Raw genomic sequence first — 22496 nt, 5'->3', positions numbered from 1 at the left:
AAGGCACAAGTAGTCTTGTCGAGGCACTGAACAGGTACGAGAAGCAGGAAGAAGAAAGATAAAGCCGTTTCTGTTTTAGAAAATGACTAAAATACTCGAGCAGTCTCAGTCGGCAGTCGAGCGACGATGATGACGTCAATCGTGTGTTTGTCCTCTAATAGATCATAGGCGAGTACCAATCTAGAAGCGTGGATGTCTGTTAAAGACCCGAACGCTGGGAATGATCACATAGTCATTCTCTCGAGTCACTCGCATACAGCACGTGCAACGTTTCAATTTTAAAAAGTTTCTAAATCGCGCGTAACATCAAGCGGTTTTTCAACTGATGAAGGCTTAAGAGTTAGCCGAAACGTCTTGCTAAAATATACAAGTCAGTGACAAAAAACGGCACTTTTATCGATTATGTCATCTCCTGACTACATTTACTCATTGACTACAGTTGTGCAGATAAAAAAAATAATAAACAGTACCGCTAAAAAACTGTTTTTTAATGATATGAACTTCACCAGATTGCAAATAACAGTTGATGAGAGGGAACTCTGCTTCAAACTATAAAACAGATGCCTGGTTAAAAATTAAAATTTTGCTTGCTGTTGTGGCAACCGACACAGTTAAACATCATCAGTAGCACAATATAACGTTGAACCCTTTTCACGAGTGATTACAACTGGTTTACTTCTACATTTCTGGTTTTGAGAGCTTTAACACTTACGGTAAGCTGACAATAAAAGAACTGACTTGGTTCTCTATCACGGCGGACACCTTTTACCTACACTAACTTCTTCGTTTCTGCATTTTTCCAAATAACTTTTGTTAGTATTAGACGAGACTTCACAAGAGTGATTCGTTGGATATTCTGGACTGATGTTCCCGTTGTTCCCGATAGCCTTCACCCTTATTTTTATCGATCGGAGATAGCGCATGGAAAACAGCGCTAGAGAGCTGCCTAAAACAGGGAAGACTAAGTTTACAAAGAAAAGTTTATAAAGGTAAACAGGAACGATAAAAGAAGCGTCAAAAAATAGCAATATGCACAGCAGAAACTGTCACTCACCTTCCTACACTGCGACCAACGATGCAAGAGAGAGAGGGCATAAGATCAGACTGCGCATCCTTTTTCTGCCTTTCGCGCATAACTACAACTCCTTGCGCCTTGGATCTTACCGCTACCACAATTCCTTGCGTTTCATAAAAACGTGTTCAAGGCCCCTACAGTGTGACCTTTTCCCGATTAGAGAGCTGCCTCGTTCGTTCGCTTCAGGCTCACTCACTGCGGCAGCAATAAGTATTAAGTATTCAACAAAGTGAAATGACCAAATTCTGTGTTGTGTAGAGAGCGTGAACCACAACGGCTAGTTTTTAACATTTTTATTTCTAATTTATCGCTGCGTCCCAGATTCAGTTTCGTGATAGTTTTGACAGTGATAAACAAAGTAAACGACTTAACAGTATCGCGACATTCGTAGGTAAAATATAAATTCATTTTTTAATCGACGTTGTCCTCGGCGTCGCCGTCGTAGCTACTTAAACTCAATAATATTTCAACAGGGAGCCCACGTCACAGTAAGTGGTTTTCAGTGCTGCCCTACGATAAAGTGAAAATAAAAACTGAAAGTACGTAAACTAGACAATCTAAGGCCCCGTCCACACGTATCCAGATATTTTTGAATCCGCAACTTTTTCTTTCCGGATACGGCTTCCGTCCACACGCATCCGGCGAATTCGGCAGCAAACCAGATATTTTTTAATCGGCTGTCCAGAGTGGAAGAAAATAAATCCGCAACGAATCCAATAACGCGTGGACGGTGAATCCCGATATTTTCGAATCCGATGACGTAACAAAATCGTGTCCAGTCTCTTACCGAACAATAAACTAATATGGTGGGACAACGTGTGGGCCTAGTTTCTCTAGAGTGAATCTGGATACCATCGGATGCGTGTAGACAGGCGAATTCAATTTGAATACGCGACGTGTGGACGGAGAAATTTTTGAATCCGGAAAGAAAAAGTTGCGGATTGAAAAACATCCGGATACGTGTGGACGGGGCTTAGGAGGATCATAACATTTAAGGAGAAAGGAAATTTAAAAAAAATTGAAATTATGCACTTCACTATTCATTGTGAACCACCCAAGTAATTAACTTTTGATGCATCACCACAAAATTTAATAAAAGCACTCTTTGATTTGAAATGTTCAGCAAATTCCTAGTTCCACAAAACAAAACAATTTACTTATCACACAACTACTTTCTAATCTATATTCTGCATATACGTTACATTTTTTCTAAATTAATACGCGATGTAAAACCAATGTTTAGATAGGTACAATTTAGAGTAAAAGTATACATTATTAAAATTGAAAACCCGTCTTGATTTACGCTTGCATATCATTAAACCGATTTTTGATCACATAAACAATTTCATATCCTCCAAAGCTGGCTGCATCATGTCTCAGAGATGCATGAAGTAGAGGCAGTGAATCCTATATCGAATCCCCACAGTAAATTGTTTGGGTATAGCCGCTGTAGTGCTTCTTTAACTTGAAGTCCATGCTCGCGATCCCGTACTTAAACCACTACTTTCAGCTGCAAAATGGAAAACATCAAAGAACATAATTTTTAACTTTGCTCGGATCCCATAATGAAAAATATTGGGTGCGTTCCTTTGGGATGATCTGGATCAGGATCAGTGATCCAAGATCACTCGGATCATGGTGCGTGAAAGGAACCGATGAATCCGTGACAAGAGTGGATTCAGCGGTTCCTTGATACACCATGATGCGAGGGATCTTGAATCACTGATCCGGATCCGGATCACCCCAAAGGAAAGCACCCATTAATTAAACTCGCAACAAGAATGTACCAGCAATCAAGTATTAGCTATGTGGAACACACTACGGGAATAAAACTGTAAAAGACATTCTCTCATAAAATAATTTAACAACTATAAGCTTTCAACAGTCAGTCTGGTGTCTTCGAGGGATAAAACTGTGCACAAAATGACAAATACAAATACAAATACATGTTAGTAGTATAGGACTTGGGGCTACTAAGACATTATGCAAAAAACGGCCTTCCCACCCCTCTAGAAGTCAAAAAATACCCTCGCCGGGCCCCAACTCGAAAATGCTATTTTCAGGCCTCTCAGAGCATGTTCCGTTCCAGGCCCTGTCGTGAGCAATTTTCATGTCTTCCACCCGTGTAGGAATCAAAAAATGGCCTATCATTTGAAAATATATTTTTCCTATTTTTCAAAAAACAGCCTTCCCACCCCTCCAGAAATCAAAAACATGGCGCACCATTTCAAAATCATGGCTTTTCATTTTTTCTTACTTTTTTTTATCACATTCCTCTAGAAATCAAAATTTGCCTCACCATTTGCTCAATATCAGGAGCCATAATCGGGGACGGAGACCGTAAGCGCGCGCCATTTCTAGTATTGGGACTGTATAGTGCGAATAGTGGCGAACAGTCTCGAATAGTAGCGAATAGTGGCAAATGGTAGCAAATAGTGGCAAATAGTGGCAAATAGTAACAAAAAGGGTACCCAGCATCTCGCAGTTAACCTCGCAGCAACTTGGGATGGGATTTTTCCGCTAAATAGCACAGACGCTTATCAGGAAAAAGGCGTGTCTAAACGTGATTGCTTCTGTTTTAACCGCTGCAAAAGCGTAAACACGTCTTTAATAGGTTATCCTTGTGTTTTCTGTTTTCTTAATGTCGGCGATGGACAGCCTACTAGCCTGAGTCCGGAGAAGAAAAGGTAATAAATTCATTGAAATTCTGTTGTTTATTTGGATAATTAATTAACGCTGGATATTAGATCTAAAGCGGTGACTATTGACGACTATTCGTCACTGTTCGCCACTTTTCGCCACTTTTCGCGCGCGACTGTTCGCCACTATTCGCACTATTCGAGACTATTCGCACTATTCGGGACTATTCGCTATTCGCTATTCGCTATTCGCGACTCTTCGCTATTCGCTACTCGGGTTTCGCAGACACCCGCTGTAAATGTGTTTCGGAACATGCAGAAAGATCCGGCAAAACACCCTCACGATAAAAGTCACAATCGATAGGTTTCGAGCTTTCACCTGGCAAACACCGTCCCGTCCCCTAGTAAAATAATCTCAGAGGACACGGTCACAACGCATTTTCATTGGAAGGAACTACAACACATACAATTGGTCAAAAGGTGTTAGACACGTCTGCCAGAAACTGCAACGCTACAGAAGCGCACAATACTTACCACAACCTTGTTCCCAGGCTCTCTCCTCTGCCCCCGTTGTCGAGCCTGGGAACGAGGTTGTACTTAATTTTGTTCACACCGGTGTCACAGTGATATGTGTATCCCCGCGATATGTGTATCCCCGCACACATATCACTAGTGATATGTGTATCCCCTCCAAGATGGCGACCAGTGATATGTGTATCCCCCACCCCCTTCCCCTCTACTTTAAATAGCAATATCCTTCTTGAAAGCGCTCTCGTCGTCCGGTCGCTTACTGGACGAACGACTAACCCAAACAGACTTAAAACACAGATCTCAATTTTTGTAGTTGAAAAAGCATACGTATCTGCTGCTGGAATTGTGTTCTTGATCCTAACTGGTTTTCTGCGAGCAGGATATAATGAATTTAAAGTTGAACACCAAATGGATCTAGATATATTTCAATTTGAGTTTCACGGCACGGGATTTCTAGGACGATATTAATTGCGCGGTGCATTCTCGCCCATCGAGTAACGCATATTCTCCACTGTTCATCGCCTTGTTTGCATCTGAATTATTCGTGGAGTGAAACACATATCACTGCTTCGACCCGCTCGCCATAAAATGATTAGTGGCACTCGTGCATCCCCTGCACCCGCTTTTCAGTTCGACTTTTTGTAAGATATGTTAAGTCTCAAGCTGTATACATTGCTATACTGCGAACATTGCTAACAAGTTTCATAACAATCGACGTTTATTCTTCGGCAGTTAGCCTAGATAACGGCTGTCTTCAGGGGATACACATAACACTGCGCCATGTAATAATTAGTGATATGTGTATCCCCTGCATGCGGTCGTGTACAACCGAGGTCAGTGAAACTCCAGAAATCCCAAGCTATGAATAAATGCCGGGTGTGAATATTTCTAGCAAGCCAGTTTTGACAATGTAAATGTAATGGGCATTTTTCTTCTTGGGTAGAAAGCCAATATAACAGCTGTGTCCATGGGGATACACATATCACTAGTTCATGAAATAATCAGTGATATGTGTATCCCTTTTATCCCGTGCACGCGTGCACGCGTTTTTAGTGGAATTATCGAGTTTCAAACTCTAATAAACCCAAGCCGTGTAAAAACGTCGGGTGCTAATATTGCCTGCAGTTTTGACAACGTTGATGCGCTATATTATAACAGTTGTGTTTATGGGGATACACATATCACTGCGCCATGAAATAATTAGTGATATGTGTATCCCCTGCACGCGATTTCAGTTTAGATATTTAGACATTCGAGTTGCAAACTCCGCAAACCTCAACCTGGGTATAAACGTCGTCGCGAGTAAGCAGCCAGCACGTTTCGGCAATAATTGGCCATTTTCTTCGATCAGGTAGATTAAGATAGCCAATCTAAAGGCTGTGTTTAGGGGATACACACTGAGATCACTGCGCCATGAAATAATTAGTGATATGTGTATCCGCTGTTCGAAGTGTTAGTCAGATATACAATCGAGTCGGTTGGAACTCAACCAAACTCAAGAAATCCTAATCTGCTCCGTTGGGCGCGAATTCATTTCTGGTTTCTCCTACTCTTTACAGCGCTCGTTGGAACCTCGCAACCGAGTCGCCATTTTGTTCGTTGAATGCCCAGGCGCGTATCAGTGTTTTGTGTACCCCACGGGGGATACACATATCACTAGTGATATGTGTGCGGGGATACACATATCACGGGGATACACATATCACTGTCGGCCTCACTTTCGTGTTTTAAACTAGTGAATGCGGAAAATTGATTTAGAAAGGTCAGATAATTTTATTTAAATGAGAAAGTTCTTCTTTCAATGTAGACCTGACAGTTGATTGTAAAAGTGTTGCTCGGTCGGTCGATATGCTAAGTCATCTTATCAAGTTTGCGGTGGAGGGTGCCGCGGTCTTCGATTCTGCGATGTCCAGTTCTTTTTACGTGGACACCGAAGATGATCCCGACGAAATCGGCGAAGTTCTGTTCTGCAAGAACAATGTTTGCGTCCATCTTTCTTCCTTAGATGATTCACACGTACCAGGATACTTCATGTTGAAGTCCATGACCCAGCAAAGCGGACATGTTCGATTGCTAGTTACGTGGACTCCAAATTCTTACTTCTGCAACAATAAGGCAGAAACAAATATGGATAGTATTAAGCATGATGACGAACTGGGACTGCTCATTTCAAAACTTTGTACAAATTCTCCAGCGATTTTTAATGTTGATCTCAGTGAAATGAAGACCCTAAGGTTATTTTATGAACAGAAAGACGAGTCTTGTGGACAGTTTGTGATCGGGAACTTTGAAAATCACTACAAAGTTTTCCACTTTCATCATGGTGGCCTCGATCGAATTACTCAGATTTTGCACGAGTGGATTTGGTGTTTTGAGGACGTCAATCCTCTTGAAGGTGAATTTCGAAGGAAAGCATTCACTGTGATTTCGAAAAGGAATCCCAAGCAAGGATTCCATCCGGAAGAAGGAAGATTTGACCCAATGCCTGTTCAAACGTGGAGAGCTTTTTTTAATGAAGATGGTCAGATCGAGGACGTGGCAAATTTCCGTAAGGTGAGATGATCTAAGATTTGTTCCTTAATTTGCATATTTATGTAAGGTTACATCACCTTCAATTAAGTTGATGTTATGGCTCGTGTGTATAATACATTATCCTATAACTTATAGCATTTGTATCATAATAATACAATACATTGTCCTATAAATTATAGGGCTTGTGTTACAATGATACAAGTGCTTAAAAATTGAGTAAATGTAGTCAGGAGATGACATAATTGATAAAAGTGCCGTTTTCTGTCACTGACTTGTATATTTTAGCAAGATGTTTCAGCTAACTCTTAAGCCTTCATCAGTTGAAAAACTGCTTGATGTTATGCGCAATTTAAAAACTTGTTTAAAATTGAAACGTCGTGCGTGCAGTATGCGCGTGACTCGAGAGAGTTTTAAGTGCGTGCTAAGCACTTGTAGACTTCAGGGATGACTGTGTGATCATTCCCAGCGTTCGGGTCTTTTACGGACATCCAAGGTTCTAGAAAAAGCTGCTGATGGTAATGTGCCTCATGTCCGATGACTTCAATGTTTTCAAAATCGATGTGATGATGACATCGTGAACATTGTACGCAAGTTTGGAGTTATGATCGAACATCAAGACCGCCTTTTTGTGCTCGGAAACCCACGTCTTCAGTGATCTTTCGGTCTGGCCATAGTATACAAAATCGCACTGACTGCAATTGATTCTGTAAACTACTCCAGATGATGGACGGTCGGTTTCATCCTGCTGTTTCGGTCGAGGGAAAATACTGTTGATGGTTCTCTGTGGCTTTTATGAAACTTGTAAATTTTATTGCTTTAGTAAGCGACCAATTCTTTCGTAGACGCCCCAGACGACGATCGAATAGTATCCCATGATGCATCTGGTTTAGGTTTGTATTATCACTGCGTACGTGACATCATCATTTATTCCACGCTCTCGCGATGAGATTCCATGGCTTCTGCTTTTAAGAGTACCGAGTTAGTTTATATTCACTACGTTTCAAAGGAGAATTTTGCCGTTACAGTGAAGGGTTTTAATTGTGTTTCGTTGGTCTGTTGAGAAATACATATAAGCTATGTGGAAAGCATGGATAAATGAAGAAGAGCTCTCGTCCCTGTGGTTGTTGTGAATTCGCCTACGGAAGAATTATTCGCTGGGATAGGAAGCCCTGTGCTGATACGAATAAGTTACAACAGATACATTCTCCGAAGAGAAGTAAAGGGGTTTTCTGATTTTTCTTTTGACATCTCTTGTCCGCTTCTTAGCAGGTTTGTTCTGTGTTGTGCCGTTTGCTGCATGACATCTCTTGATTACGGCTCCATTGAACTATTGAAATTTACGAAGCTAAACACTCTATTATTAAGGTTAGTTATCACTGCTGAGCATTTTGCAGTTTCAGAAAGAATAGTAACCAAAACACCTTCGAAAATAATCATTTTGACTCTAAAAGATGACCAAGCTCGGGAATAAAGCGCCAAACGAATTGAGACTTGAAGCAGACATTTACACACGCAACGCTGGTATGTTATGAAATTTCAGTCCACTTCGATCGCTTAAAAGGTCATAAAAATGTGGGTACTTCTCAGTACTTCTTGCCAAAAATCATTATTATGTCTATATTTATTGCAGTGATGCCCAAAAATCGAAGACATCAACATACTGTGCAAAGAAAAGCGAATATTCATGACCTTGTTACGGGTCAACGAACACTTTGTGATGCGAATAGTCATATAACACAATCAAAGACAAGAATACTATAATAAGGCCGCGTTCTTAAACACTTACAAAACATTATAATCGTGTCAAAGATTTAAATAATGCACTTTTCTAACCTTTTACTGCAATAAATATAAGAAATAGACCGCGGAGAAAACCATGTCATTTCATGCTGAAATCCATGATAACTTCGATGTTGCGTCACGTACGTAGAAAATTGCATCATGGGATACTATTCGATCGTTGTCTGTAGATGCCCTTAACGTAAGGAAGTACTACAAAACCATTTGTGGTAGGCTTATACAAGAGCTTCATTGTACACGATGTCTGGAAGCTATGGGCTGGTGCATGATTCGGGAAAACAGATGAAATTCAGCCGTGATACAGGAAGATTTATATGGGAGTGTACAAAACGTGGACCCCCTCTGTAGACCAGGTCCACGGACTGGATCCATCAAAATATGGACTGGGTCCATGGACCCCCTATTTTTACTACCTCAGATAAACAAAGACCGCTGGTATGCTTGATTGCTGCCTCAAGTCTCCATTTGAGTTTACCAGCACTTTCTTTCCGGTCAAACATGGCTGATGTGGGTGAAAGTAAGCACTGCTCTTTTTATTATGATTCCTTTGAGTTTCTTGTTAGGTTTTTAGGTAAATATCCCTGTTCACTATTGTTATATTGGCTAAGAAAATGCTATCAAAAGGTGACTTTATGGAAGATTGCGAAGTTGATTTTTTTAAATTTTTTATTTTTTATTTGCAATAACACAAGGGAAACATTACTTACAATACAATTATGAACAGTACACTCTTTAGTATAGGTAATCATACGGTTTCGAGTTCAGTTTGGAATTAATTTGCATGAGTGAGTTTTTCAAAAAGCTGAAATTGAACGAGCCGCTTTGGCAAGTGCAATTTCAGCTTTTTGAAAACTCACAAGTGCAAATTAATTCCAAATTGAATGAGAAAAGCCGTATGATTACTTATTGATAATACAAACATGAGAAAAAATCACGTGGAGGAAGTGCTGGAAGATCTTTCTTGAAGCCATATTTTCTCATGTGAGAAAACTTTTTTCAAAGTTTCTGCACAAAATTTTCGTCATTATTTTATGTGATATCATCGGCTTAGAAAATTGCCAATTGTCTTTCAGCCAATCATGATCCAGAATTGAAGGGGTGAGTGCAAAACCATGCTAAGTGACGATTTGGGTGAAAAAAAAAATTTTCGCGAAAGGGCTTGAATTCTTGCATGTGGTCTTCAATGTAATAGAAAAACGTGGTCCTGTATTTTTGTCGCTGGTTTTTGCTTCGTTTATAAAGACGCCGCTAGGGAAACCGAGTGGTTTTTCTGCATATGCAATATCTCGAAAACGAAGTGAAGCTTAGCGGAAAAAATACAGGGCATTGTTAAACATACCTAAACAAAACTGCATGCGAAATTTGGAGCGTGTTCAACAAAGTTCACTTTTGATTAAAATACCTAGCGCCCTTTTCCCGCCGAGGTCTTCAAATAAACGAAGCCGGGCCTTTGTTATGATAAACAGAGCCGATCCTTTGTTATAATAGCCAAGCCAAGCCTTTGTTATAAGTCGAAGTCTCGCCTCGGTTTATCATAACAAAGGATTGGCAAGCCGCGTCTGCAAGGACTTTGATTTCACTTAGAAAGCAGCAAAATGTGAATTTCACGCAACGTATAAGCTCAAAAATGTTGATTTTAGGTCAAAAAAGGTTTAAATGTTGATTTCACGTTAACGCGTGACATCAAGGAGGTTGATTTCTCTTAGAAACGAGCAAAATGTCAATTTCACGCAACGCATAAGCTCAATGATGTTGATTTCAGGTCTAAATAGGTTAAAATATTGATTTGACGTTAACGCGTGATGGCAAGGAGGTTGATTTCACTTAGAAATCAACAAAATGTCAATTTCACACAGCGCATAAGCTCAATGATGTTGATTTCAGGTCTAAATAGGTTAAAATGTTGATTTCACGTTAACGCGTGACGGCAAGGATGTTGGTTTCACTTAGAAACCAGCAAAATGTCAATTTCACGCAGCGCATAAGCTCAATGATGTTAATTTCAGGTCTAAATAGGTTAAAATGTTGATTTCACGTTAACGCATGACGGCAAGGATGTTGGTTTCACTTAGAAACCAGCAAAATGTCAATTTCACGCAGCGCATAAGCTCAATGATGTTAATTTCAGGTCTAAATAGGTTAAAATGTTGATTTCACGTTAACGGTTGACATCAAGGATGCTAGTTTCACTTAGAAAACAGCAAAATGGTAATTTTACACAACTTATAAGCTCAATGATGTTGATTTCATGTGAAAACGCGCTATAAATAGGGCTGACAGATTAACAGATTAACCCTTCTCCGCAACGTATGGGTCTCCATACATCTGCATGTCCGCTGATCCCAGAAGCTCAAAACACTACAAATCATGCCGATTTGAAATAAAATCAACGCAACCTGGATCACAGATCTATGTTACAATTGATCGCTACTTGTTGGCCATTCTTATGTTTAAACAATCTAGTTACCAGTTCAAGAAACGTCCGCAGAACATGATTGCAATGCATGCCGGGAAGGGTCTTTACACCTCGTACGCGGGAAAACATGGCGGTCGATACAAGACAAATTTTATAAGTCTAAAACCAGTTCTCGCTTTCCAAACTTTGACGCTAGCAACGCTTGGCAAATGGGCCACAACTCACCAGAGGGTATTTTTTTTGGGCAAGAACTGCTCTTGGACTTTGCTGCCTGGCTCGATCTGACTTCGAACACCGATAACACAATTACGGTAGATCAGCTGCCTTCGAAGTTTCAGAACACATTTTGATTCTTTAAAACGTGCTGATGACTTACGGGTTTATCGAGACTTTATGATGTCTCTCAACCACCAGGCAGGCACACAAGGTACTTTAAAACAATGCTTAAGATATTAGTTGACAGAGCTCTAATGCGGCACATCTCTTTTTTTTTCGATGAATTTCGTTTGACGCTCGATCGATTCGCGTGTTGTGCTCTCGTCACAATAGCTGACATAAACAATCTGTTCCCAGATTTCCGCTCTATATATGCTGTGAGATTTGATTTTGACTTCATACACTATAAACAGTCTGCCTGTTTGCTGTTCAACAAATAAACTCCTAAAGACATGGCTAGGAAAAGCCAAGTATTTTTGCATACGTTATAACTCGAAAACGAAGCAAAAACCAGCGACAAAAATACAGGGCCGCCTTTTTCTATTACATTGAAGACCACATGCAAAAATTCAAGCCCTTTCGCGAAAATTTTTTTTTCACCCAAATCGTCACTTAGCATGGTTTTGCACTCACCCCTTCAATTATGATGTGTAATTTGCACTGGTGTTACACTTTTTGCACGGATGTTACACTTTTTGCACTGGTGTTACAGTTGAACTGCACTGCTCTCAGCCAATCAGAATCGAGTAATTTTTTATGTATGTTATTAGACTACTTACAACACGAACTCTATTTACATTATATTGCTCTAATTATTTACACTATTTGAATTACAATATCTACACGACTTACAGTGCACTACTAACAAATACATTAACAACAAGGGGCAAAGAAAAAAAGGAGAGAAATACATAATTATCATTACAGCTTTAGGTTGTACTATAGAAACATCAAAAACATACCAAAGGCATGTGGTACATTATGGATAAAATGAGCTATGCACCTGACAGGAGATTAGAAATAGACTAATGGGTAGGAGATAAATACAGATAGGTATAGAAAATATAATCTAAAATATTAATTAAATCCTCATCTTTCCTGCAAGAGGTTTCCATTTCTTTGTGTCTCTTCTTTTTATTTCCATTTCATATTGTGATTTTAGTGTGCATATGAAATAAGTAAGATTTGGATGATCTATGTTCTTGTGTTTTAGTAAGCCATGTGATATCATGCTGAGAGGAAGCAGTAATTGATAAGAAGTGCAAATTGAGAGAAAATTAATGAAATATTAAATTGAAACATTACTGTGAATTAATTTTTTTTAATTTGCTTATTTTATTTTATTTTTATTATTGATTACTACAATATCTTTAGGGGTAGTAAAAGTAAGGGTCCATGGACCTGGCCCATATTGTGATGGACCTGGTCCATGGTTTGTACTCTCCTGATTTATATTGGCCACAAGGCATGATCTGCTTAATCTATGGGCAGTGATTTGTGATTTCAAGAGGTAATTGTCATGAAAATAAAATGGGGTCAGTGTAGAACAGTCTTACAACAGCATCATCAGTTATTTAAAAATTAACTGGGCCACATCATGTGCAATCTGTCAAATACTGGTCTGCCAGAACCCTTATTTTTTCTTTAATTGCAACAATAACATTACATTACATCTACAACCGCAGTTCATATATGAATTATTTCATATAAACTTCACATCATTTCACTCCTCACGGGAAGATATGAACTCAACTAATTGACCTCGCTCCCAATGTGTGGCTTCATAGCTCAGTTGGTAGAGCATCGCACCGGTGTTGCGGAGGTCACGGGTTCGTATCCCGTTGAAGCCCTGATTTTTTCAGGCTTCTTCTTTCCAATTGCTTAAATTGGAAAATTAACTGCGATGATCATTCTTCACTTTCATCTACAACCGCAGTTCATATATGAATTATTTCATATAAACTTCACATTACAATATAAATTACTAAAATTCAATACAAATTACTAAAATTGCATGCTGTACTTTGTTCATCCTTCGTTCAGCTGTTAGGCATAACAAATTTACTTTTAACAAAGAATTTAGTTGCCGATTCTCAAGAAAGTTTATTTAAAGATATCTTAATCCTTCTCAGAACGTTTTTGAGTTATTTTTTTGTAAAAAAAACTACCTCTTAGTCGGCATGTTGGGTATGTTATGGACAGGTCAATGGATGAGTGAGTGAGTGAGTGAGTGAGTGAGAGATGTATGTCACACCAATCTGATTGGATCTACTATAAACAGCCAATCAAATTTCTTGCTGTAAAGGTAAATGGTATGTGAGGAGATTTGATCCTGGCAGGGTTCAGAATGACCATATTTATTCTTCTATAAAAGAGGAGGAAGCATTCATATATTGGGTTTACTTCGACATTTTCTGTGAGTTAGGCTGAGGATTTTAGTTATGAATGAGATGAGCCTTGAGGTTTGAAACAGTTCATGAGTTAGTAGTATGCAAATGGAACGGGACATTTCCATTTTTAGTTACAAAGGTAACTTGATACTTTTGTTTTTTACAAGGAGTAACTTCAGGTCACGAATCGTCGCTTCTAGTTCTTAGGACATGTTTTAGAGAAGACGAGACTATTTAGATTTGAAACAGTTCTGACGTTTACAATAGTAAGTGCAGGTAGCGATTGGTTTGTTCTTGTTGCATGAAAATATATCGATATATTTTTATTTTTTAGTTACAAAGTGTAATTTGACACTCTTGTTTTTCACAAGGGAGTAAATTCAATTAGAGCTGATGAATCGTCACCACTCTTTCCCACGACATGTTTGCTATCTTTAGTGACAAATGGTAATTTAACACTTTTGTTTTTTATACGGGAGTAAAGTCAATGGGTTATTCCAGAAAAAATACACTCCCCCTGACAGATGGCAAACTGGAAATTCTCGCGGGAGGGGGGGTTGATGGCTCGGGAAATCCAGGCGGGAGGGGGATCTGAGCCTAAAAATTCTTCCTCTGGGGTCACTTTTAACTTTAACCTCGATCGATACATTTTAACCACTTAAAAAAGGACTTTGCAATGGGAAATCTTGTAGTCTTTTAGTTTATAGTGTTCTTACCACAATCATGAAGAACCAGCGCATTGATAAATGGATAACAACAGCTTTACAACCGGATAAAACACCGTTGACTGAGCACGCAACGCCTGGAACATTTTCACGGTACCCAGGCCACCTGTGCCTGTGCTTTGTAACATCCTCAAAAATGCGCTGAAAAGACGATTTAGACTGGGAGTCAGTTGTACTTTTACTGTTTTATTCAGGCAACCCAAGAACTCGTTTTGCTGGCTAACATGCGTATGCACAATTTGCGTATAATTTCTTTCTTACCTCTTACGATGTGTAACCGTAAAATCGTGGTAACGAATTTGCTTGTAGCACTGGGAATCTAAATGACCTCACAAGAGCAGAACTTGTTTATAAAGAAATATACGTATTTCGGCGTTGTTAAGATCTTTAAGTATTTCACATTGAAGAACTTGTCGGATCTACAAGAGTTTTAAGCAGTATTATCTAGGCTGCTTCCACTTTATTATCCGTGCCTTACGATCGATATGGTAAAAGACAAGTTTATGGAAGCCAGAGCGTGGGCATTACGCATGAAAACTTGAACGCTTGAAAGAAAGGCAAGAGTTCGAGTTGACCTACAGACCCATTAAGGTAATGGAATTTAAAATTAGTCTAGTTTGAAAAGCTTTCTTAATAAGCTAAGTAAATGTCACACTAACAGTACTAACAACAGGAACTCGATCTTGTAAACATGTGCCAATGTAGGCTGTCTTGTCACCGAAAACTGAAATTATAGTTTTTATTTGTAATCGCATTAAGGACTTTTTACACTGTAATTTTTCTTACATTTACATAATTTTTACGACTTACGAATTTTTTATCTTGTACATTTGCTGTGGTAGAGAAAAAGGCAAATGGCGTTTTAGAGGAGAGTGTTAGATCATCCAAACATTAAACATGATCATTTGAATACCGTAATCTGATTTAAAAAATGTTGAGATTTAACCCGCAAAATTCGCAATATTCGCCGAGCTTTTAAAATGATAATAAACGGGGATCTTTTGGAAGAAATGTTACGTCTTTTCTATTGCCTGTTATTTCCAGTTAGGGCCTTTAAAAAAAAGAAGTGGAAATCCGGGCGGGAGGGGGGCTCTAGCAGTCTGGGAAATCCAGTCAGAGGGGGGGGGGGGTCAAAAATGCTTGCCATCTGTCAGGGGTGTGTGTATTTTTTCTGGAATAACCCAATTAGAGCGGACAAGTTATCGGCTATTGTTTCCAGGATTTTAAACAAAAAAGAAGCTTTCATTTCTTTACATCTCTGCAGTAGCAGTTTAATACTTTTATTTGATCACATTCATTTCAGTGCGATATTTTTAGAGGTAAAATGTATGAAAACTGTTCAAATGTTCTTTGAGACTGCGTGGCACCAAGGTAAGGTTACAGTGTACCTTCAGATTGGCAATTTTCTTCAAATTTGGATTTTTGGGTCAAAGTAATGGTCGAAGAGTAATCACTAATTTCAGAAAAAAAAAATTCAAAAAAAAAAATATTGGCGGAGATATGGAGGTTTTACGTTGTGGCCGGAAGTAAAAGTTCCCTCTTGATTGACAGCCCTATAATGTGTATGCAATCAACCGAGACGACCTATATGGATACCACGAATTTGCTGGCTACTCACCTCTACTCAGTTGATCAGCATAGTTAATCCAAGCATTTTGCGTATTAGGTGTAATTCTATTAAGTTATAAGTAAACGTGGACTAGTTTGAAAAAGCAAAAACAGCGAAGAACAAATGAAAATACATCTCGGAGTGAAGAAGCGAAACTTGGCCTCGCGGATGAAGCTATGGCTATCTTATCAAGCGGGCAAAAAGATCGAGTCAAGAGAAGAGAAAGGTTCTGTAAAAATTTGGGAACTTGACAGCGATAACAGCAATTTTACAGTGACTCTTCTGTTGAGTCTGATACCGATGAATCGTCAGACTCATTGAGGGGCTCCGCGGGGCTTTCTTTCGTTTGTTTTCTTCGCCCAGCCACTCTAGCGTTCGTATCCTTTTTCGTCTTCCCCATTTTGCCAGACCAGCTTCAAGAAAAACCGAGCTACAGAAAAATTATCTCTCCACCTTGAGCACATTGCGAAACACAAGGGTGTTTTGGAGATTCACGTGTAAATTTCACCGTGAGAAAAAACTCTCCAAACGCTGATTGGCTCAGTGATCTGAGAACCCAGTTGAAGGTGTTTGTGGGCATAGTTTGTTTGCAAAACAAGAGCTTTTTCTTAACGCTGTTTCGTGGAATAAATTTTTTCGCTTGAAGCCCTCAAATTTGGACAGTAGCTAGATTAAAATATAATAAACAAAAACGTGTCTGCGAATTGTTTATTTCGAAATATTTTTTCTCCGAGAGCGATTTTTGTACGATCATTCCACATTTTTTAAATCCTATTTCGCAAATGTTCTGTAACTTTTTACTGCAATTGAATATGGCAAAACGCAGACACGCTTTTTTAGCGGTTTTTGTCTTTAAACCAGGGAAAAAAATAAATTGGTGAAAAACAAAATTTGCTTTGACTTGTAGCATCCGAAAGGTGATTAGGGCGCTTGCATTTAGTGGTGGTGAAAAAATCGGCAATTCATTTCATTTCAAAATTCTTAGTACAGTTTGATAGCCAGCTCTATAAGCTTTAATTTGATATAGGGGTTTAGGTATCTACCGCTTAAACCGGATGCACTACATCGCTTGGATGCAAGACTTAGGCTGAGGATTTTAATTATGAATGAGACTTTCTCAGACTTTCAACATGTCAGAGAGGTTTTTTTCCTCTTTCTGTTTTTGGTGAAGTTGTGTTGTATTGTGTTGTGTTGTGCAAAAAGGTAAACTTACGACTCGTATAAAATACGAAAAAGTCTCTTAATTAACTTGAGTACTTTTGAGCAAAAATTTCTCTTGGGGGTTGTCATGATAGTTGGTTGTCCTGTATAAGGTATTGTCACGTGATCTTGTGGACCACGTGTGATGTAAAAGTACTGCAATAAACTCTTGAAGTTGAAGCGAGCAGATGTGTATTTTCTCATACTCATGACAGGGGTTGGAAGGGCTCTGTGATCAGTGAGTGAGGGAGTTATGCATGTGCGTGTGTCACACCAATCACAGTGTGGGTTGTATCAAAGAACGAATAAAATTGCCTGTTAGAAAATAAGATGGTATCTACATTAATCTGGAGACGTGTCAGATTACTGTAGCTTGTTCAGTCAAACATTTTATGGCTTACTATTTAGCTATCTTACCATGAGCGATGTAACATTGCATGTACATCATAAATTCCCAGTTTCTTTCTTGCTGTACATCGCCACCAAAAAAACTTGTCAAATTAACCAAATCATTACTGTAAACAGCTTCATGAATGCTCCTATCTCCGACCCTTCACACGCCAAAAATAACTCTTGCACGCCTTGCGTTCCTATGTTTTTCCAAAGGTGCAGTATCATTTCCTTTGAGAATTATTGATCACTTAAGAGGGACTGCTTGGCATAGACTGAAGTAGTTTAAGAAGTTTGTTTTGATTTTGAACTTGCTTCAGAATTCGTTAAAAGTTAGGAACCTGCTACCTCGAAGAAAGTCTTCAATTTTGGTTAATCCAAACAATTTCAGTTGAGTGATTTTCTGAGAGTGTCGAGAATCAGAAGACAGTCACGAAAAATCGATTTTTCTTTTATTTCGCCAAAACATACCTTTGGGTGAACTTATTCAAGGAAAAATAGCTTAAAGTTCTAACAATTTATTTTACGGCCAAAATTTAAGAAAGTTCGAAATTTGCATATAATGGCGGTTTTCACGGCTTAAAATGTTTCTTTACGAAAACAGCGGGGGCGTAAAAACAATCCTATGAAAACAAAACTTAGCACAAATATTATTTCATTCTTATACTTTAAAATCGTGTAATAAGTTTCTTGAAGTTTTGTTTGTAGCTTTTTAACGAAGGGTATTTGCACAGCTGCTATTCTAGTCTCTTGGCAAGGAACAAATAAAGGCCAACTTTGACTAGTATAAATAGCCTCTGGTATATATCTACATTTTAGGAAACCTTGGTTATTGTTTTTTTTTCACCTGAAAAGCTATAGCTCTGGGAATTAAAGTGTTCCCTGTCAGTAAAATAAAATGTTACGGCATGTAAGCGAGTTCAATTTTAAGCAAATCACAAGGTTATTCTTTGGAATTCAACGGTTTAAAACAGGAAACAACGACTCACCGTTACTTACGTTCCTTCTGCTGCTATAGAAATGATTTTAACTTCTCAGTGTCCTTGTGAGTTGTTGTAAAATATTTCCAGTAAAACAGCGAGCATAAATGGCCATAACATTCGACAAGGTCGACAATGTTTATATTTGAGATAAGACACTGAGTGGCACACGCAGTCCTCGCTGTTTTCATTGTCTTGCTCAGTCAAGAGTCCTTTAAAAATATGATAGAATATACGCTTCAAACCGTAGCAAATTAGTTTCTCATAACCATATGGCTCATGTCAACTCATGAGTAAATAAATCAGTCCCCATACACTGAATAAGCAACTCGAATGACCTCTCAGGTCAGGGGGTCACCTGATATGTCGTTATGTTACTTTTCCCCCGTTTCACATTACAGGTGTAACGCCATATTGAACATCACGGCATTTAGTTGAATTACGGTATTCAAAATCTCTTTAAAGACATTTCGATTTAAAAAGAAATTTGAAAAAGCAACATTTTGACATAATTGTTAGCTTCTAAGATATCGTTCATAGATGCATGATACCCTGACATAATTTCAACACTGGATTGATCTCTTTGATGTAGACGTTATTTATAGTTTTGCACTTAGTAACATTTGGCAAACATCTAAACGTGTGCAAAGATAATTACTCAAAAATAAGAAACCGTTTATCTGCAGGAAAAGCTGGACCGCCGAAGATAATGATGTAAATTCTGCGTATTATTTATTGAAGTAACGCAAGCTACCTGCTTTCAGTAACACTTCGTGTCGCTTAGCAAAAGTGACAAACTTACTCTATGGAAATAAACATTTAGTTACATTTGTTTCATTCTTTTGTTTTCTAATCTGAAATTTCTGTTATATAGGCTTAAGATTTTCTTTCCAAATTTACCGTTGAATTTCCTATCCCGGCCACATTTGAAGACATTCCTTCTCATTTGATTACTGTAAAAGTTTACAATCACATATCTTGAGAAAGTTCAATAGTTGCCTGTGTCATTGAAAACGCCAAAAAAGTGTCAGGCATTTATTATTTACTTGTTAAGTTGTACTCTTAATAGTTTTAAGATGCGCTTGTTAATACAAATCAAACATGGTCACTTCCTTATAAAGTTATTGCTATATCTGTCAAGAGCAGCATGCATTTTGTGTGAAAAATTAAACAAACACTTAACACATGATCCTCAGTTACAGTAGCACAGAGTTGATCCATTTTAATGCTAATATGGCTTTTTAAAGTATATCCAGGTAGATTCTTTTACGGTGAACAGGCTTGGGTGGCACTTCTAATTCCCTTTTTCCTTTCCTACTTTCTCTTCTCCAATATATGCCTGCTCGCAGGCTAGTGCCTCTCAATACAAATGCACATTGCATTCTGCTTTCGGGAGTATTAGCCGTCACGACTTTTGAAAGTACTTTTCTTGGGAGTGGGATGGGGGTGGATTAGCGCTAAAACCTAATCATAATGGCAAAATTGAGCATCATAAGTGACTGAAATAACTAAAACACAGGAACACAGGCTGTGCCGTTTTAGTTAGCAAAGGCTGGTGATATACGAGCAGCGAGAGCAAAGCTTCTTTTTTTTTTGGCGTGAGATTCGCGTTTTTAGCTCGTTCCTCTCCTGCCTGTAAATCACACATTCACCACCAAGGGCATTATTTATATTAGTCCGTGTAACTGACGATGTCTGGAGATCTGACCCGGATAGTCGCTGCTTTAAAAACCTCAGGCGGTGGTGCTATCCAATAAGATCGTTTGCCTCCTTTGACTCACATTCGCTATTTTTAACTATAAACCCCTGTAGACCATGCTGAATTTTCAAAATCAGGTAGTTTTCTACACGCTTTATCTGTGAAACGAGGTCGGTGACCCCCATTTTTTTCCATCTCTGACACAAGTAACTCATTAACTGACTGTTGTAAAAATTAAGAAAAAATCCATCCACTGGAAAATTTTCACGCGAACGTCCTTAAATACGGCGTCACGCATGTAATGTGAAACCAGGGAAAAGTAACACAACGACATATCAGGTGACCTACTAACCTCAGAGGTCATTTGAGTTGTTTATTCAGTGCACGGAGACTGGGTTATTTATTCATGAGTTGACATGAGGCATGTGGATATGAGAAACTAATTTACTACAGTTTGAAGCGTATATTCTATCATATTTTTAAAGGACTCTTGACTAAGCAAGATGATGAAAACAGCAAGGACTGCATGTGCCACTCAGTGTCTCATCTCAAATATAAACATTGTCGACCTTGTCGAATTTTATGGCCATTTTTGCTCACTGTTTTACTGGAAATATTTTACAGAACAGCTCACAAGGACACTGGGAAGTTAACATCGTTTCTATAGTAGCAGAAGGAACGTGAGTAACGGTGAGTTGTTGTTTCCTGTTTTAAACCGTTGAATTCCAAAGAATTGTGGTTTGCTTAAAATTGAACTCACTTACATGCTGTAACATTTTATTTTACTGATGGGGAACATTTTAATTCCCAGAGCTATAGCTTTCGGGTGAAAAAAGCAATAACCAAGGTTTCCTAAAATGTAGATATTTTGACCAAATGATATATACCAGAGGCCATTTATACTAGTCAAAGTTAGCCTTTATTTGTTCCTTGCCAAGAGACACGAATGGCGGCTGTACAAATACCCTTCGTTAAAAAGCTACAAACAAAACTTCAAGAAACTTATTACACGATTTTAAAGTATAAGAATGAAATAATATTTGTGCTAAGTTTTGTTTTCATAGGATTGTTTTTACGCCCCCACTGTTTTCGTAAAGAAGCGTGAAATTCTGAACATTTTAAGCCGCGAAAACCGCCATTATATGCAAATTTCGAACTTTCTTAAATTTTGGCTGTAAAATAAATCGTTGGAATTTTAAACTATTTTTCCTTGAATAAGTTCACCCAAAGGTATGTTTTGGCGAAATAAAAGAAAAATCGATTTTTCGTGACTGTCTTCTGATGCTCGACACTCTCAGAAAATCACTCTTAATACCTGATTTTTGGTAGAAAGAGTACTACAGTTCATTTTTTGCCAGGTGCACAGAGCTTCTTTGTAAAAATTAATTGGAAAATCAACTTTAAGTAATTTTAAGTGAAAATTACACTGGTTGGAGGAGAAACAAGCCACCAACTGGTTGTAGATAGAAAAAGGGATATGACTCCAACTTGAGGTTCCATTGCTGTTAATTAGTCTTCTTACCCAAACAACTCTAAGGGCATCACTGATTATTTGAAAATCAAGCATGTCTGGGTCCCCTTGCTCTTTTGGTCCTATTTTTGTTCTGCATTTAATTTTAGCTTTCTTATTCCATACAAATTGTGCGATCGCTTGATTTACCATGGTGTTTAATTTTGATGGAAAAGTTAGGACAGATGTGTTATAAATGAGCTTGGAAATTGCTAAGGATTTTAGAATCATGATGATATGATAAAGGTTTCTAGGATACCACAAATAAGGAAGCCTTTCATTTTCAAGATTTTTGTGGTAAACAATTTCATCATTCAAGAAATTAATTCCCAGTGCTTGTATAGAGTTGGCTGGCCAGGCAATTCCCAGGGGTTTGGCTGTGTTTTTGGAGCTTGGGTCTAACCACATTCCTTCAATTTCACTTTTATTTATTTCTAGGCCAGAACATTCTTGACAGGTTCACAAAAGTTTGAATAAATTTGTTGCAATGCCTGCAAATGCCTGCTTTTGCACTGTCTGGTCAGACCCTGTGGACAATATCTGCTGTTGCCTGTCTGTTAAGACCCTGTGTACAATGCCTGCTATTGTGCTTTCTGATCAGACCCAGTGTCAAATGCCTGCTTTTGCACTGTCTGGTGAGACCCTGTGGACAATACCTGCAATTGCACTCTCTGGTCAGGCTGTGCATACCTTGCCAACTGTTACACTGACTCTGTGTACATTGCTTACTATATATTTCTCTGTCAGGTCTTTCTCTGTGTATATGTGTATATTTGTAATTTTC

The 22496-nt window shown here is 38.5% G+C and overlaps 1 protein-coding gene across 1 annotated transcript in view; it reads left to right on the top strand.

Annotated features, from left to right (window-relative positions):
* Nucleotides 1–2769: 2769 nt before the first annotated feature.
* The window catches only part of LOC145489638 (TBC1 domain family member 16-like), a 68010-nt gene continuing 48283 nt past the window's right edge, over nucleotides 2770–22496 (top strand). The window contains exon 1 of the mRNA XM_081468656.1: nucleotides 2770–6798. Within this exon, the coding sequence (XP_081324782.1) occupies nucleotides 6094–6798 (705 nt within the window). The 5' untranslated portion in view covers nucleotides 2770–6093. The remainder of the gene's footprint in view (nucleotides 6799–22496) is intronic.

This window comes from Orbicella franksi, chromosome 6 (assembly GCF_964199315.1).
Source record: "Orbicella franksi chromosome 6, jaOrbFran1.1, whole genome shotgun sequence".
NCBI lineage: Eukaryota > Metazoa > Cnidaria > Anthozoa > Scleractinia > Merulinidae > Orbicella > Orbicella franksi.
This window is presented reverse-complemented; position numbering and strand designations above follow the sequence as displayed.